The sequence below is a fragment of the Oryx dammah genome, unplaced genomic scaffold (genome assembly GCF_014754425.2).
Source record: "Oryx dammah isolate SB20612 unplaced genomic scaffold, SCBI_Odam_1.1 HiC_scaffold_10, whole genome shotgun sequence".
Lineage (NCBI taxonomy): Eukaryota > Metazoa > Chordata > Mammalia > Artiodactyla > Bovidae > Oryx > Oryx dammah.
In genome coordinates this window covers 79,247,457-79,264,708 of record NW_024070194.1, presented here as the reverse complement: position 1 = coordinate 79,264,708, position 17,252 = coordinate 79,247,457, and the positions used below count along the sequence as shown (strand labels likewise).

At 40.6% G+C, this 17,252-nt stretch overlaps 1 protein-coding gene across 2 annotated transcripts in view; it reads left to right on the top strand.

Moving 5' to 3' along the window:
• Positions 1–17,252, top strand: part of SNAP25 (synaptosome associated protein 25) — an 87,328-nt gene that overhangs the window by 50,232 nt on the left and 19,844 nt on the right. For both annotated transcript variants that reach the window (XM_040248305.1, XM_040248306.1), the window contains exons 2-4: positions 3,715–3,849; positions 5,714–5,755; positions 12,853–12,901. In XM_040248305.1, coding sequence (XP_040104239.1) covers positions 3,778–3,849; positions 5,714–5,755; positions 12,853–12,901 — 163 coding nt within the window. In that variant the 5' untranslated portion in view covers positions 3,715–3,777. The remainder of the gene's footprint in view (positions 1–3,714; positions 3,850–5,713; positions 5,756–12,852; positions 12,902–17,252) is intronic.

Here is a 17,252-nt window from a genome sequence, read left to right as displayed (position 1 = left end):
TTCATGACAGAGAAAGGGTTTTCTCTAGAGCCCACCTGTCCTGTGTCCAGTGTGGGTCTCAAATAGACTTGCGTGCAGAAGGAGAATGAGAACTTTTCAAACTACATTTGACGGCAGTGGGTAACTGCAGCCAGCCCACTCTACTGATTACCTCAACAGTGGCAAATCCTCAAGACATCTCTGTCTCCAACGCAAACCAGTGCTGCAGCTGAGGCTAGGAACCTTGATCTGCAGCTGAGGCTAGGAACCTTGGTCTGCAGCTGGTCATGAAAGCTAGGAGTCTTTATGAGGGCTGTGCGCCCATGTCAGATTAATCACAGATTAATCTGATTTGCAGTCCCAAAACTCTTTTATACTAATATTTTACTCCATGCATCATTTCTTGTTTTAAAATGTGGTCCAGGAGGCACAAACCCCATCACAGGAAGCTCCAGGCAAAGGGAATTCTACAGACAAATACAAACAGAAAAACACACACCCTGTATCTGTATATGGCAAATATACGGTGCCCACGGACAAGAACTGCTTTAAGGATTTCTGTTTAACTATTTAGCCTAGGGATTAGCAACTGTTTTCCGTAGAAGAGCAGAAAGTAAATATTTTCACTTTTGAGAGCCCTGTTGTCTCTGGCAACCACTCAGCTCTGTCAAAGTGACCTAAAAGGACCATGGAGGGTGGGGAAACAAATGAGTATGGAAATGAAGTCTTTTTAACCATCTTAAAATGTAAAAACCATCCTTCACTCACAGCCAGAATAAAAGCAGGCAGCTATCTGGATTTGACCATGATTTCCAGAAGCCCCTGGTTGAGCCCACTGTTTCTCCAGCTCTAAACAACACAGGGCCTTGCCCACCCCACCTGGGGACACTTATTAACATTCTGGGGGAGTGTTCTGAGGAACAGAGCTACTCGAAGTGCATTCCGTGGACCAACAACACCAGCATCTCCAGGATGCTCGTTAGAAATGCAGAATCTGGGACCCTACCTCTGTCTGACTGACTCAGAATCTCTGAGAGTGAAAACCAGAAATTTGTTTCAACAAGGTTTGTGGTGAGTCTGATGCCCATTGAGGTTTTAGAGGTACCGCTCTGGACCACATCTGGAAAATCACTATCTTGGAAGCATCAAATGCCACCTAGGGGTGTCAGAATGGTCCATTCGTTCATTCAACAAGTCATTTAACGTAAATTGAACACCTACTAGGGACCAGATCCTTTGATAAACACTAGTGATTTGAGCTAATTAGTAAGATACTGTTGGGCCTTTAATGGACTGGGAGAGAGACTTTACATCAGAGCCCCAGGGAACAGATTTGAGAGGCCCTGCTTCTAATTTCCTCACTTACTAAACAGGCTGTGCTGGCTGAGGCCACACTAGCAGCTTGGGCAACACCCAAGATGGAGGTTATGTGCTAATCTGAGTGAAGTGTTGTGTGTTACCTGGATAATAAATGCCACTTCACTGTTAACATTCTTTCAGCTACTGAAATTACCGCTAATCGGTATCATTATGCTTCTTCTGGTGTTGCCTCTTAGAATCTAATATGCATGGGTTTGGGGGGTTTGGGGGCGATTTATCAAATACCAACAATAAACGTCCCAACAGAAGATCTGAAGGTTCATTCTGTGCTTTCGTTCCCCCTATTCTTACCAGGAGAGTGGACACTGCTCTCTCAGCTTTGAAATACTATGCATCTGAGATCTGTCAGATGCATCACCAATCCCCCAATCACAGACATACCCCCACTCTTTAGAGCAAGACAAGAGCTGGGAGCACTAGGGAGTGGGGATCGTGAAAGTGATCAGAAAAAGAAAAAAGGTGTCTATCACATGGTTTTGCTGCCACTGTGCCAACTGCCCATACACCGGGTCCCTATAGGTGCCCATGAGTTGAGCTTAGTGGTCCCTGAAGCTGTTCTTCAAGTGCTGAGAATAGCAACTTTAAGAGGAGGTTGCCAAGGAAACACATGAGATGTGTGCGTGTGTGTGTCTGTGTGTGTGTGTGTGATGCTACAGATCTGAAAGCACACAGACCTCTGCCTTCTAACAAACTGGCCTATTTAAAGGAAAAGTAGGTTTCTTTCTACCTCCACCAAGGCAGCAGAAATAACAAAGATGAGAACAGGGGAGAAGGTGCTCTTGTTTGTCTCCACATGGAAATCCTTTGAGAGGTGCTGCTTGGAGACTGGAGACTCAGGCCCTCTGCTGGTTCCCTGGGTTTCAGGCTTCCATGGGTGCTCAGCACTGCATGCAACATGCCTCCTGCCCACCCATCAGTAAATGAAAGCTAATTAAGAAACACTAGAGCTGTTCTACTTTTGGTAAAGGCTACAGGTTTATCCTGATGGCGCAAGCCTTTCTGATTACTAAGCTCCCACATCCTTACAAATGAGGTTGATCAGAACTTCCTATAATATATGCCCCTCCCCAGAAGCCAAAGAGACTGGTATTATTTGCCCAGTTGAGAAAGCTGGGGCTCAGAGACATTGACAAATTTGCCCAGAGTTACCCAGCAGCTGAGTGCCAGAGCCAACAGTCCACCTCGGCCTTTCTGACATCACAGCTACAACCTACGATGTACTCAGTGTTTCCACAAGGTCACCACCTTATCCTAGAGAGCTGATCCCAGCCACAGAGGATCACGGGAATTTTGTTTCTGCTCATCTCAAGGTTCAGGAGTGGTTTGGTATAAAAAATGCTACCAATTTCTGTTTCCTAGATCCCTAATTTCTAAAATGGAGACTTATGCTAAAACACAAAGCATTTACAACTCTACATTATATCATAAGAACTTACTCTGGTGACTAACATGGAGGAAGAGGTGGGCAGGGGAAGCAAGGGGCCGATTGGCTCTGGAGGGAGCACTCTCGTTACCTGTAATTTGCACCACACAGGATTTCAAGAGCATAACCAGAAAAATGCACAGGTCACGTTTCACCACCAAGGACCCATTCTTCTTTGGAAAAATTCCTATGCACCCCTCCACATAAGCCCTCTCGACAATCTGTGATAATAACTGAAAGAGACTAAAGAGTTTCTGTCTTTTGCTTCTGAATACAATAGAATAGCTCAAATAAAAGTCCATACTATATCATTCCATTTGTATAAAATTCTAGGAAATGCAAGCTCATTTATAGTGACAGAAGGCAGATAAGCCATAGCACCAGGAGGGAGTGGGGGAACGCGGGGTACAGTATGATGGAGTCAGTGGGTGGGTAGGATTACAAAAGGCCTGAGAGGAAACTTCTGGGGGTGATGGATATGTTTATTTTCTTAATTGTGATCATGGTTTCCTTTGGAGTATGTATCAAGATGTCTCAAATTGTGTACTTCAAAGATGTGGGATTTTTTGTATGCAAATTATGCCTCAATAAAGCTGATAAGAATAAAATAAAAATAAACAAATGCAAGAGGTTAAATGAATTCTCACCCGGAGCCACATTCTTCCATTCCAAACGTGGGTGGTGTGTATCTTTAAGAATGCTTCATGGGTAGACAGGTATCTAGCTCCACTGTAAACTAGGCAGCGAGGCACTCACGTGACTTTTGGAGAAGCAGCGTAATTCTGTGCCCTCCTGTCTGAGCACTGCTTCCAACTCAGAAGATTGCTGAGGCATGGAGACAGAGAGTGTGGACCATTTAGGGCTTCCCCTAGTTGGGCACAACAGCGTGTATACACAGAAACACTCATATGGTCAAACCTACTTCTTTCCAGGTTCCGTGGCCAACCCGCCCCTGACGCCCGGACCCAGGCGCCCCACCAGCCCACACCGCTACCATGGCTGAGGACGCGGACATGCGCAACGAGCTGGAGGAGATGCAGCGGAGAGCTGACCAGCTGGCCGATGAGGTGATAGAACCCAGCCCTGGGAAGCAAGCAAGAGACGGGCAGCCACGCAGCCTGTTCTAGTCAGGCTGAGGGGGGGAAAGAGCGTCTTCTCGTGTTTCAGAAGAAGCAGCACTGATTTCCTATATAGCTAAGGCCTCTGCAGACAGGAATGGGTTGGTTATAAAACTTACATGCAGACCAGTGACTGAGCCCAAACTCCCAACTTGTCGAAATCTAGAGAAGTCAAGATCCTCTGAGAAAAGCAATGTCTCTGGATGTCTTAGAGCCAGCGGTGTGCAGGAAATGGCTCACTTCTGAAAGCTGGTTGTTACATTGTCCAGAACTTTGCAAGCTGGTATTAAAATTGAATTATATAAACTGAAATTAAATAGATGCTATTAAAATCAAAGGTAATAAATACTTAAATCTCATCACATCCTAATGATTTTACTACAATCTATGCTTTCAAAGTTCTTGGCATGTGCAGTATCTGTAGTGTGAGGATATAGTCTTCCAGTATGTGACCGTTGGACCTTCCCAAGTGTGACACCATGGTGCACTTAGAAATCAGAGAGTGAAAAATATTTAGACCATGGCATCTGCAAACACGACAAATCGGGACTTGACCTATTGTTTTGTTGATCCTCTTGACTTAAAAAATTGGAAAAATATTAATAACAGGTTAAATTTTGAAGGATGAACATTACACTATAAAACACACAGACACACAAACAACTGAGCAAATCTTCCAGTATTTGAAAACTATGATTGTCTTCAACAGAGAAGCCACTTGCATCATTGACAAATGAATAGAATTGCAACAACATCTTCCTTCACTTTGCTTTTATTCATTAATGTAAATGAAAATATCAACCAGTGTTCATACCAGAGCTGCATTTGTTGTCTTCATGCTTAGCGGTGGACACAAGAGTTCAGCTTTTTGTGAAGATCCATTGGCTATATGGAATTTGCAATAAAGAGTATTATGTATTTTATTATTAGTGGTAAGTTTTATGCTATTATATATATAGCATCCTTTATATCATTTATATCCATCCTTTATATCATTAAAATAACACACTTTTTTTTTTTTCTGGTGAGCCTATTGTTAGGCATTTACCAGCACACCACTGCTTACAGCTCTTCTATTTCGAAAAGCAGCCTGCTGACAGTTCTTCCCAGAAAGTGAACATGCTTCATGTTCCTGAAAACTCTTGTCCCAAATAAGTTTGTCACTTAAAAGCACAGCTTTTGAGAAATCACACTCATTGCTGAATTCTAATAATTTCAAAAGAACTGAGAAAAAAGAGACCATACTATGCCCAAGGGACCAGTGCTGAATTCATTTTTTCTTATCTCAGAACCGAGATAATTATAGCTGTCTCCTGTAGGCTAGTCATTTCAAACATGCTTGATTTTTTTTCCACCCTAGGGCAACAACTTAATTTGTACTGATAAGAACTTCCAATTGTGTTTGTAGGAGCTTTATAAGAAACTTGATGTTAGATTCATCTCAATTCATGAAAAACAACATCTTTAAAATTCAATATTCTTCATCCAGGGGGACAAAATTAGTCCTCTGAGTATTTGAGATAATTTTTCATGACTCCACATGCAAAATTATCTTTTCCGGATTGCTTTGTCTTTGATATAAAGATCAGCTTCATATGGTTCTGATTTTATGACAATCAGCTTTAATGTAATTGCTTTAAGGAATCTTATTATGTAGAAAGCCTGATAGGAAAGAGATTGAAATTGTGTTTCTGTTACAAACTTCAAAGAACATGTGATAACGGCCCTATGTGTTTCCCAAGTGAAGAAAGTTTTCTGATCTTCCTCGACCTCTGGATCCTGCACTCATAATATTTATGTTTTTTTGTCTTAGTCTCTGGAAAGCACCCGTCGTATGCTTCAGCTGGTTGAAGAGGTAAGGAGTGACCATATTTTACAATGAACATTCCCCTTGGCTGACGTATTCTTTGCCTAGGCCCTTTGTCTTTCCCTTGGCCACCGTCCCTTTGATTTCAGTGTGAACATAGGTACCAGAAAGCTGCATAAGGAAGGAGAGGCTGTATTTAAGCTGCCAAGTAGACATCGAAGTATTCACTCTCCCTCCAGCCCAAGCTAAATCTGGAAAGCAGAGGAAAATGGTATTTCCAAGTAAATAAATGCTCCCAAGTAATCTTAAAAACATATCAGAGTGATATTTTTTTAATGTACAAAAGAATTGTCCACATAAAAATCCTCATTTGTACTGATTTTGATGCCTCTAAATTTCATCTAATCTTGGCTCTCTGTTCTGACTTTAGCCACATGTATGACTTTTAAAAATATGACTCCATAGAGGCATCATATTTTCAAAAATTGTTAGATTTAGAGTCAGGAACTAAAATTCATGAAATAATAGGAAAATTCCTTAATAAAAGGAAGCATTAAGTCTAGTCATGTAAATATAGAAGCTCTTTTTTCATTCCTGACTCTGGACTGAACATTCATTTGCAAGGCATGGTTAATGAATCCTTGACTATTTTTAAATGGGTAGAATAGGGCAGATAGCAATAATGGAATCAAAATGGCATTTGCAATAAACTCTACTTATTCCAATTTGGGAGCGCAGCAGTCAACCAGGAAGAATAAATAGATTAATTGAACTTGTCCACTGGGAGAGATGATGTGGAAAAAGAATGGGATGAGCTATATTTATCTTAACTGAATAAAACAAGTCTAATCCTTTTTATTCAGTGAGATGCTGTTTTAGCTATGCTTTGAAAATGCTTATCAACGTATGAATTCATGTGTGGTTATCATCTTCAGAGATCTTGGGGGTTTTCTAGCAGAATGATTAAATGAGCCTAATGGCCTCACGCTACTGTTAATTGCTTCTGCAATGACATGAAATGAGGAAAAGATAAATTTTATAAGGCGAAAGGGAAGGGCAGCCATCTCTCACACTATAGAAGCCATCATTTCCCCTTATTTCTGCAGCTTCAGCTTCTCAGCTAAGAATGAAATAAAGCTAAATGTGACTTGTCACAGGAAGGGGAGGAGAAGGTGGCAGCCAAGAACTTGGAGGACCCCCAGGAGGGTGGGGGCGGACTGCTAAACGAAATCTGTTGTCATGAAAAATGATAGTGTGAGCCTGCAGTGTAATAAAAATTGGTCCCACAGGAAGGCAGGCCAGCCAGGGGCCCTTGGCAGGCACACAAGGAGGCAACCTTCACTCTCTTAATGAAGAGAAATGTTTTCTTTGCTCCATCCTGGGAACTCCATTCATGCGGAAGTACTTGAGGACCAAGAAGGAAGCAGATATACTAAATCTAAGAGTTCTGGCAAGGCTTTCCGAATAAACGTGTTGCCCTAACCTGTTACGAGAACAAGTGAAAGGAATAAATCTGAGTAACATTCCCACGTGAGCTATCATGGTGACTGGAAGGAAGAGAGCTTGGAAGTCAGCTGATGTCATTATCTTGATATATAATGATACATCTGTATGACCTTCAACTGTGGCCTCCAAGCTCATATTTAATTTGTGTGTATGCACGTGTGAAGCAAATTTCTGATCTACAGAAACTATCACCAGTTTGCCCTCCTGTGCAATGTTGGAACACTGCCTAGAACATGACGTGATAAGGAAATGTATCCAACACACCTTTCCCCCCACCCCTCCCCAACCTGAGTCTTTGGGCTGTGCACACTTCTCTTTTGTGTGTCTTCTTCAATTGCAGGCAGTGTTGGCCAGTCTTGGAAAAGAAACATCTGCTCTAATTCTCTAATTTATTCTGGAGGAAAACATCTCAAAAGCTTTATTGACTGAAGTAGGATTCTCAAATCATACATTTTTGTTTCTCCTAAGTGTTTCTGCCAAGCATAAAGTTGCCTCTTAGATCAGGGGATGAAGCAGATGGATGCTATTTCCTACCTCTAATGAGAGAGAGGAGGTTATTAGACTTTCGATCCTCAGGAAGTTATGAGCAAGGCATAATGAGACTAGATTGATTGCTCTTATATCCTCCTGGGTTATTTTATATTGATGGTCAGATGCCTCTTATGTCTAGGGCATTGGCTAGTCAGATGATATTCTGCTTTTCAATCAAGAAGGAAATTCTCTTTAAAGAGAATCAGCATTAAATATTCATCAAGGACAGAAATCATTAGGAAAATTCAAGCATTGAAGTACCAGGATCTTGCCCATGATCCCAAAGTACATCAGTACCATATAATTTGAATTGAGCTGAATGCTTATTGAAATTCAGTCTTAAAGACAGGAAAGGTTACTCAGCTTGTGAAGTCTCCCTAAGGTAAACAGTTCCACTTTCAGTGGAATATAGGACTTTGTGCCATCCCTCATGGACTTCAGGTTACAACAGAGTGGAAGCATGGAGGCTTACTTTTTAATAGAAGCTACCGTGAGCCTATCAAGGACAATGTCAAGTCACACGGAGGTCAGTGGAGAAAGTTCAGAAAAGCTGAATACCATATACACATAAAAAGACGAAATCACGTAGCACTTTGTTCTTAGGCTAGAGTTGGGAACTGGCTGTTTTGATGGATGCATTTCAACAAGTATTTGTGGAATGCCTGACTCTGGGGGTGGAAGATAAAAATGGGTATCGTGCAGGAAAACTTATGAAAATAGTTCTCCAAAGTCAAGACTCCTCCTGCCTTAGGAGCATAAAGGAGGGGACAGTGAATTCTAGAGGGAGAGTCATAATACTAACTGCAGGAAACGGTGTCTACATGTTAATGCCTTGGGCCATGAAACTAAACCAGGAAAAGCCAAGCTGCTGTAGGGCAGGCTGATCCTAAAGCCCCACACAGCTTCATGCCGTGGTGGTTACTGAGGGCTCCCCAACATTGATGGGTGTTTTAGCATCTTTTCTTTTCATTCCAACTTATCTTTTGAAACACTTTGGCCACAAGAAGAAAGTAAGTATTCTAAAGCTATATCTTTAATATGCCATACTTTCTACCAAAGGGGAAGATCAGGCTGCACAATTATTTTCAGGTAGACAGATGGGAGGGTGTTTTGGAACTCTAGCGATTGAGAGAGTACCAGGACTGGCCTAGGTGTATTGGACTTTGGAGAAAGCATTTCAGGATGACAAAAGAAAGACTTTAAAATGTTCTATAAACATTGTCTTAGTTCATCAGCAAGGGAAAAATAAGACAGAGAAATAAAAGGTAAATAAAAAGAAATGAAAAAAAAAAGTCCCTGACATCTCCAACTACCCCTGTTATTAGGTAGACAGGTTTCCCAGGAATCTCAAACAGGAACCAAGAATTGAACTAAGACAAATATAGAACCACCTCCTCTCCCTCCTTGCTATTAAAACATAATACTTGTCTTCTCAGGCATGTATTTGTCCAGCCCTTACCTTAGTTCCAGGGGCAGAGCAGAAGCCTAATAACCATTTAGTGAATGAACAAATGAGTGAATGAACCAACCTAGGAACTTCCCAGTTTTATTTAGCATCTCTGTCCCTGTCTCGAACATGGGAAAGCATCTGCTTCTGCTGCTAAGTCTCTTCAGTCGTGTCCGACTCTGTGCGACCCCAGAGACGGCAGCCACCAGGCTCCCCCGTCCCTGGGATTCTCCAGGCAAGAACACTGGAGTGCGTTGCCATTTCCTTCTCCAGTGGGTGAAAATGAAAAGTGAAAGGGAAGTCCCTCAATCGTGTCCCACTTGTAGCGACCCCGTGGACTGCAGCCTACCAGGCTCCCCTATCCATGGGATTTTCCAGGCAAGAGTACTGGGGTGGCTTGCCATTGACTAGACCAGTGCAAGTTCGTTGCATGAAGCAGGGCACTCAAAGCCCGTGCTCTGGGACAACCCAGAGGAATGGGATGGGGAGGGAGGTGGGAGGGGGGCTTCAGGATGCGGAGACACATGTGCACCTGTGGCTGACTCATGTGGACGCATGGCAAAAACCACCACAGTATTGTAATTACCCTCCAATTAAAATAAGTTAATTAATTTTTTTTTTTTTTAAAGAAAACATGGGGAAGCATCTAGAAAGGTCAAGTGACTGTTCCCCAATCTCAGTTGCTGGCTGAGCTAACATGATCTAGTATTCCTGGCTTTCAGATCTGTGCTCATTGCTTCTGTTCTCCCAAATTGGGGCGTATCTGGATTGTTCAGTGAATCATTCCAACAATGAAATATTGAGCACCAAATTGAACAAAGAGGAAATTATACTTGCAGGGCTTCATATAAAATAAATGAGTAGAGCCAAAAGGGTCAACAGCTGAGAGCTGGGTTGACTAAACTGAAATCATTCATCTGTTGTCCACCCTTTGTCCCCAATAGAATGGAACAGAGATCTCATACATGACCTTGAGTTGAGTCCTCACAAAAGAAGATGCTCCCTAAGATGACCCTGTCCTCACCAGAACTTGCATTATCACATCTGTATGTCTGAATGAGCCATCTGCTTCTTAAAATTTCTTCTCATACGCAATGGCTAAAATATTCAGAAAAGGGGCACAGAAAGTAAAGTAGTCCACCAGGCTGCTCTGTCCATGGGATTCTCCAGGCAAGAGTACTGGAGTGGGTTGCCATTTCCTTCTCCAAGGGATCTTCCCGACCCAGGAATTGAACCCAGGTCTCCTGCACTGCAGGCAGATCCTTTACCATATGAGTTACAAGGAAAACCCCTGTTAAAGTGTGTAGATGAATTTCCATTTATAGTGCACTGAAGAACAAGATTTTGAAGTATCTTCTGGAGTCTAGAATCTTGCTGCTATTGTATGTCCTTGCACCAGCCAGCATTGATGATCTTGCTCAAAGTGCAAAATCTTTGGCTCTATCCCAGTCCTACTGAATCAGGATCTATATTTTAATAAGATGTTTCCTATGCAGGGGATTCACATGCACATCAAAGTTTGAGAAGCAGTGATCTAGAAGCTTCTTACGGTAGTTGGTAATGATGATATTTTAGTTTGCCCAGGTATCCTGCTATAGATGCAGTTTGTGAAGTTGTTTATTTTAGTAACCCGATTGTAATGCTAAGTATTGGCCAGGCACTGTTCTAGTACATGCTGACTATTAATTCATTGAATTCAAGTAACAACTCAGTAAGATACGAACTATTATGATCACTATATTATAAATGAGAGAACTGAGGCCCAGAACAGTCAAGACCTTGCCCAAGGACCCGTAGCCAGGAAAGAAAATCACCAGGATTCCAGGGCAGAGTCTAGCTTCAGAATCTGTGCTGTCAATGACACTTGAAGTCACACTGAGCCATTACTCTCAAAACTATATCCTGAATTGGCAGCTAAAGTTTATCAAAATGTGTTCAAACACTAGTTCAGAAAGATACACGCACCCCAGTGTTCATAGCCGCATTATTTACAGTTGCCAAGGTATGGAAATGACCTAAGTGTCCATCAGCAGATAAATGGATAAAGAAGCTATGGTATATATATACATAATGGAATACTATTCGTCATAAAAAAGAATGACATTTTGCCATTTGCAGCAACATGGATGGACTTGGAGGGTATTATGCTAAGTGAAATAATATAGAGAAAGACATACGGTATGATATCACTTTTATGTGGAATCTAAATACACAACAAACTAGTGACTAGAACAAAAAAGAAGCAGACTCACAGGTACAGAGAACAAACTAGTGGTTGCCATTGAGAAAAAGGAAGGGGTTGTATAGGGATAGGGGGAAAAGGGGCTTTTATGAGGTATATGAAATCAGGCGTGTGAACCTTGTGAAAATTATACAGCACTTTAAAGAATCTTGCATTCATTTTTTTTTAAAGCAAAATAGACTTTTCTGTCTGGGAAAGTTAACTGCACACATTTTCTAAAATGGTGAGTATAAAAGCTCACAGAAATAATTTTCATTGTTTAAATTCTATTGGAATTGAATCATTGAAGAACTATTCAAACAACAACAACAATCCAAACCTTCTGTTGACCTCCAGTAACATCTCTCTCTCTCTCCTAGTTTACTGTAAACCAGTAGAAAATAAAAGGAGCCATGAGAGATGTGTTATTTTAGAATTTATTCTCAGGGCTGCCATGAGTGTTCCTTGGAAAACGAATTAATCCAAACTGTAAGCAGTACCATTTAATACCTATCAACAGTCACCCTGTGAAATGGAAGGTCTTTACTTAACTAGTTAGAATTCCTGGAAATGATGATTCCTAAGTATGAGCAATACAAATACCTCTGCTCCTTTTTCCACCCACCACCAACTCCCACTTCCCTCCACCAAATAGTTCAGGGCTATTGGACATATTGAGATCATAAGGAGTGAGGTGTGGGTGCCTTTTATAGACCTCCTGACCCAAAAAACTGCAGTAAAACTTGTGGATGAATTATTTTCTCACACTATATTGTTGTGCAGAATTTTAGATTTCATTAGAAAAAGCCCTTATCTCTCATCTTTCAATCCCTTTTCTAAATCTTGTAGAAAACCTCTCCATAGAGAAAAATAAATGGAAGATTGAATTTCCTTTTAAGCTGTATTCCTCAACCTTTGTGATGCAGTCATCTCTTTTGATAACCTTAAAAATCTCACCCCACCTCCCACATCCACACACATCTTCCCAGTGGACCACCCTTCACCAATTCACTGATGGAAACTTTCTGATATATCAAGCCAGAGAAGTTTTAGTCTCAAAGATTTTGAAAGACTTCTTTCTGTGGTTGGTGTTACCACAACGATAGGCATTTTTATTTTCCAGATATAGAATCACAGTGTGATATTATATGTGTGTATTCAAAGCCCATGTCAAACCCCAACCCCAGTCCTAGCCCTTGGAGACTGAGCTGTACCCCCTCTTCTATCTGAGAATCACTGAATAATCAGGTCCATAAGTGACCCACTCCTCTGAGTCCCTCCCCAGCCCCTAATATTCTTCGTCGTGTTTCCTTCCTCTTTTTCCTTTGATCCTTCTTCATTTTCCATTTCTAGGGCTAATTGTCCCCTTACTGATTTCTCTTTCTCTCTTTTCTCTCTCTCTAACTCTTTTTCCACCTTGCTACCATTATTGGAATGTAGAGTAAAGATGCTGGTATCAGGACTTTGGTTATGTTGGATGAACAAGGAGGTAAGTTCAGATTTCTTCAGTAAGAACAATTCCTCCTCTGAATAAAATGCATTTAAAAATGATTTGTGCATCCACAGGTGGTCATTGCATGTGTTATGCACATATATAAGTGTAAGAGCTCTAGTTTTCATCTTATTTTTTTGTTCCTTTCTCTCAAAGAAATTGGTATATGTATAGAAATGTCTTCATGGTTGAATAAAAGGTACTACACTCCCTGTTATATGTGTTGGGGTAAAAGAATTTTGAAGGCAAAAGTCATTTGTTTGGATTTTTTAAATGCTAATATTTGGGACATTTTGGGGATTCTCCCCCTTAGCCCCAATCTTTCCTATAAATTTGGTGTTCTTCTAATAATTTCTACATAGAATGAGAGAATCATGTACCATGTTGTCTATTTTGACCATCCTAATTCAGCATCTGGCCGTTTTGATTTATAAGTCATTATGAGAGTTCCTTAAATAACTAGAAGATTTTTAACAGATCATAAACTGAGGGAAATCATTGGAAAATGGAAAATTGAACCACTTAAAATATTTGAACTTTTTCATTTAATTATAAAAATAGAGGCAGTGAAAATCAGAGTACCAGCATTTTAGCATAGCATCTTTATAGTCTACAGTGGAATCTAGAAGGGAGTACTAACGTGTTTCCCTTTGACTTATTTGTCTAGTCATTCAGTGATGCTTTAATTCTACCTAGAACTTAGTTGCCTGATTCCATTCTAAATTCTTATCATAAGAAACAGATTTGGCAGAAATATTTTCTCTTTATTTGTATTTAATGTCGGCATTAGAAAACTCTCAGCAATCATGAGAAATTTTTCAATGTCAAAGATAAAAAGGTAACATTTATTTAAAACATGGAACATCATAAACAAACTCTAGGAATAAATCTCAAATTGAGAGGAAAATTGCCTTAATATGTAAATCATCATCTTATATGTAGACATATGAAACTATGCTTTACCCAACAACAGTAATAAGATGCAACTCTTTAGCCAACTGGCACAACTTTTTTTAACTGATAATAATCAATACTGTGAATATGTCAGGAAAACAGAAATCCTCAATCTACATGTGGGCATTGTTGATTGATACAAACGTTTGAGAGTAATTTGATAATATACACACATTTTGATGTGCACCCATCTTTCGACCAAGATATTCCATTCCTAGAATTAGATGCTGCAGATATTCACTGACAAATCTGTGAAGAAAAACAAACATGCCTTACCTATAATACTGTAAAACTGGAAACAACCTAAGTGTCCAGCAGTGAAGAGGCCAACCACATCAATATGGTATGGCCATGAAAAAATTCTGCATAAAGTGTCGCAACCATTGCAATATATAATATAAATCTTTATTTACTGACCTCTGAGCAGTTGGGGCAGGGACTGGGAGGGACTGAACTACTCTTAGGGGTCCTCTGAGAAACAACTGCTAGGAATCAATTAGAAGTACATTGGTGAAGAGGACACGAGCATAAATAGGCAGGGAGAGTCTTCTGTGATGTGGGCCTGACACTTTTGAGAGGGGAGAGTATGGGTGGAGGCTTGAGTAGGAATCTCATACTGCAATGCTGCTCTGAGAAAGTCTCAGCCAGACTGATGGGCAGCCCAGGAGCAAAGACAACCCGGTGAGGCAACCCCATGCTGGGCAGGATTGCCCCCAAGCTAGTAAATCATGCTCAGTCATTGGCTGGGAGCATCCCAGAGAGGGCGTGGCCTCCATGTAAATATGGGAGATCATAGAGATGCCACAGCTGGAGGTGTCTGCTAACTGAAGGGTCCCTCTTGGAAGGAGATCTGAGTATACCCTCATGGCAGTCAGTAAAGACATTTGTTTCTATATTATTTATTTGTATTAAATTTTTCCAATAAACATACACTAACCAGTTTTTTCAAATCAAGAGAAAAGTTCTTTTAAAAAAACAATGAACATCAATCCCAACACTTGCCCTCTCATTTAAAAAAAAAAAATGTAAATTGCAAAATTAATACAAAAATAATGAAGTATAGTAGAGTTGTATTTTGAAGGGATTACAATAGCTAGAGCAGTCTTCAGAACTCCTCAAATGAATTTGCTATAAATTTTAAGACTTGCTGACTTGATCTGTATAGCAACGTCCCAGACTTTGAAACTCAGGATGGACTGTCACTGCGTTTTTTTAAGAATTGCATTTAATTAGGCAACATGTGCCCATATAGCAGAGTAGTACTTCATTTCCAGTGCTAAATTGATACATATACACTCCAGAATAGAGTTCTACCTTATTAACTCTCTTTAGTTAATGATTTGCATATGAAAGGGGTAGAAAAAGAAGCATTGCAATAGAAAGAAAGATTTGAAAAAGGTTCAGGATAAGGCCAGTTTACCCCTAACTATAAAGCTTTGACATAAAGACATGCAAAATAATACATAAAATCTGAAGTAAAAAAAATAGTAAGATATTGAGTTGCAAATTACATTGTACTTTGATGAAGAAAATCTAGAGACAAAATTTGCCAAAATCTCCAAACAAATGCAAAAGTAAATTATTCTTCAACATAAATGATTCCCAAGAATATCTTTATATTAGTCTCAGAGAAACAAAGCAAATCCCTGCAAGACAATTAATGTTCTCAGCTAAGACATTTCAGTTATGGCCACACAGCTAAATTCTCTGTTGAACGTATTTCCTAGGATAACCTGGGTTTTACCAGATGCATGATGGATAATTGATACAGATAAGAAACACACAACTGTAAACATTCAAAAGTAGGTGGCTTCTGCCTGGTCTTAAGTGGTATATGTTCCATTTATAATGTAAGAAGAGATTAGGATCTTTTTAAATGAGTCAACAACTATCTTCTCTGCCATTGTAAATGCATTTGAATGCTGTATATCTGTGTTTAGTTGTTTAGATCAGTAACTGCTTTCAAATTGCTCTCCAATTTATGCTCTACTAATTTTATCTTTGCCTGAACACCAAAAGTGTTGACTGCTTCTACCCTTCAGCTGCACAGAAGTCTCAAGAAACAGTCATCCTCCTAAAGAGCCATTCCAGGTTGCCCTGCTAAATGCTTGAACTCAGAAATCCCATATGGGATTCTTGTTTCATACTCAGGTATCCGGAGGCCGTGGAACACTGAGCATGGCAGCCAGCCCTGGAAATGTACCGCGTCCTGGGATTTTTCTGTACTATGAACGAAATCCCCCAATATACCCTTACCTCTAATGTGGGATGACTCAAACTTTCACTTCCGTATCTCTTGTCCCCTTTGTTGGTTTTTGCTGGGTTATATGTTTGTTTAGATGCTGAAAATGTGGCTCTTGGGAAAATCCTATGGGAACAACTCCAAACTAGACAGTGAAATCTTTGGCCACTGCCTGGCAGAGTAAAGGCAAAGTAAAATGTCATCCAGAGAGTCTGCCAACATTTCTTAATGGTTCATGGCCCTACAAGAGAGCATTTGTGAAAACATCCCTCTTGCTAAAGTCCCCTCACCAAACTCTCTTATGAATGACTAAAGCTGCTATTGTCCAATATGGTAGCCACTAGTCAAGTGACTATTTGAATTTATTTAAATTAATTACCATATGTTCATCAGTGCTCAGGAAAATTAAAATCATATACTCAGCATCTGTAACTGGATACACTCATGAAGGCTTATACATTGAGTCTTGCTGTTCTTCTGTTTTTTTCTTACTAGACTGACGATTCTAATGGCCCCATGCTGCTTTACTTAAGTAATATTAGTAGAAAGTGAAAGTTGCTCAGTCGTGTCTGATTCTTTGCAACCCCATGGACTATACAGTCCATGGAGTTCTCCAGGCCAGAATACTGGGGTGGGTAGCCTTTCCTTCTCCAGGGGATCTTCCTAACCCAGGGATCGAACCTAGGTCTCCTTCATTGCAGGCGGATCCTTCACCAGGTGAGCCACAAGGGAAGCCCAAGAATACTGCAATGGGTAGCCTGTCCCTTCTCCAGCAGGTCTTTCTGACCCACGAATCAAACCAGGGCCTCCTGCTTTGCAGGTGGATGCATTACCAACTGAGCTATTAGTAGAAACAATATCTAAACTTAGGTCCCTAAGCATCCTGCCATTGGTGGATCCATCACAAATAACCAGTCACCCAAATATCATGGCAGAAATAAGAAAGAACAGTTTCTTGCCCCGACATATAGTGTGACGTACTGGAACACCTCCCCAATCCAAAACGTTATTTCCCTCCCAGTCTCCAAGAGTAAACAGAGAAGAGTCAGAACGTAAGTTTACGGAAGGAAGGAACAGTCAAAGCTGAATACTGCATCGCATAGTCTCTCAGATGTTGTTGTCCATGTCAGAATAGAGTGAGGATATTGATTG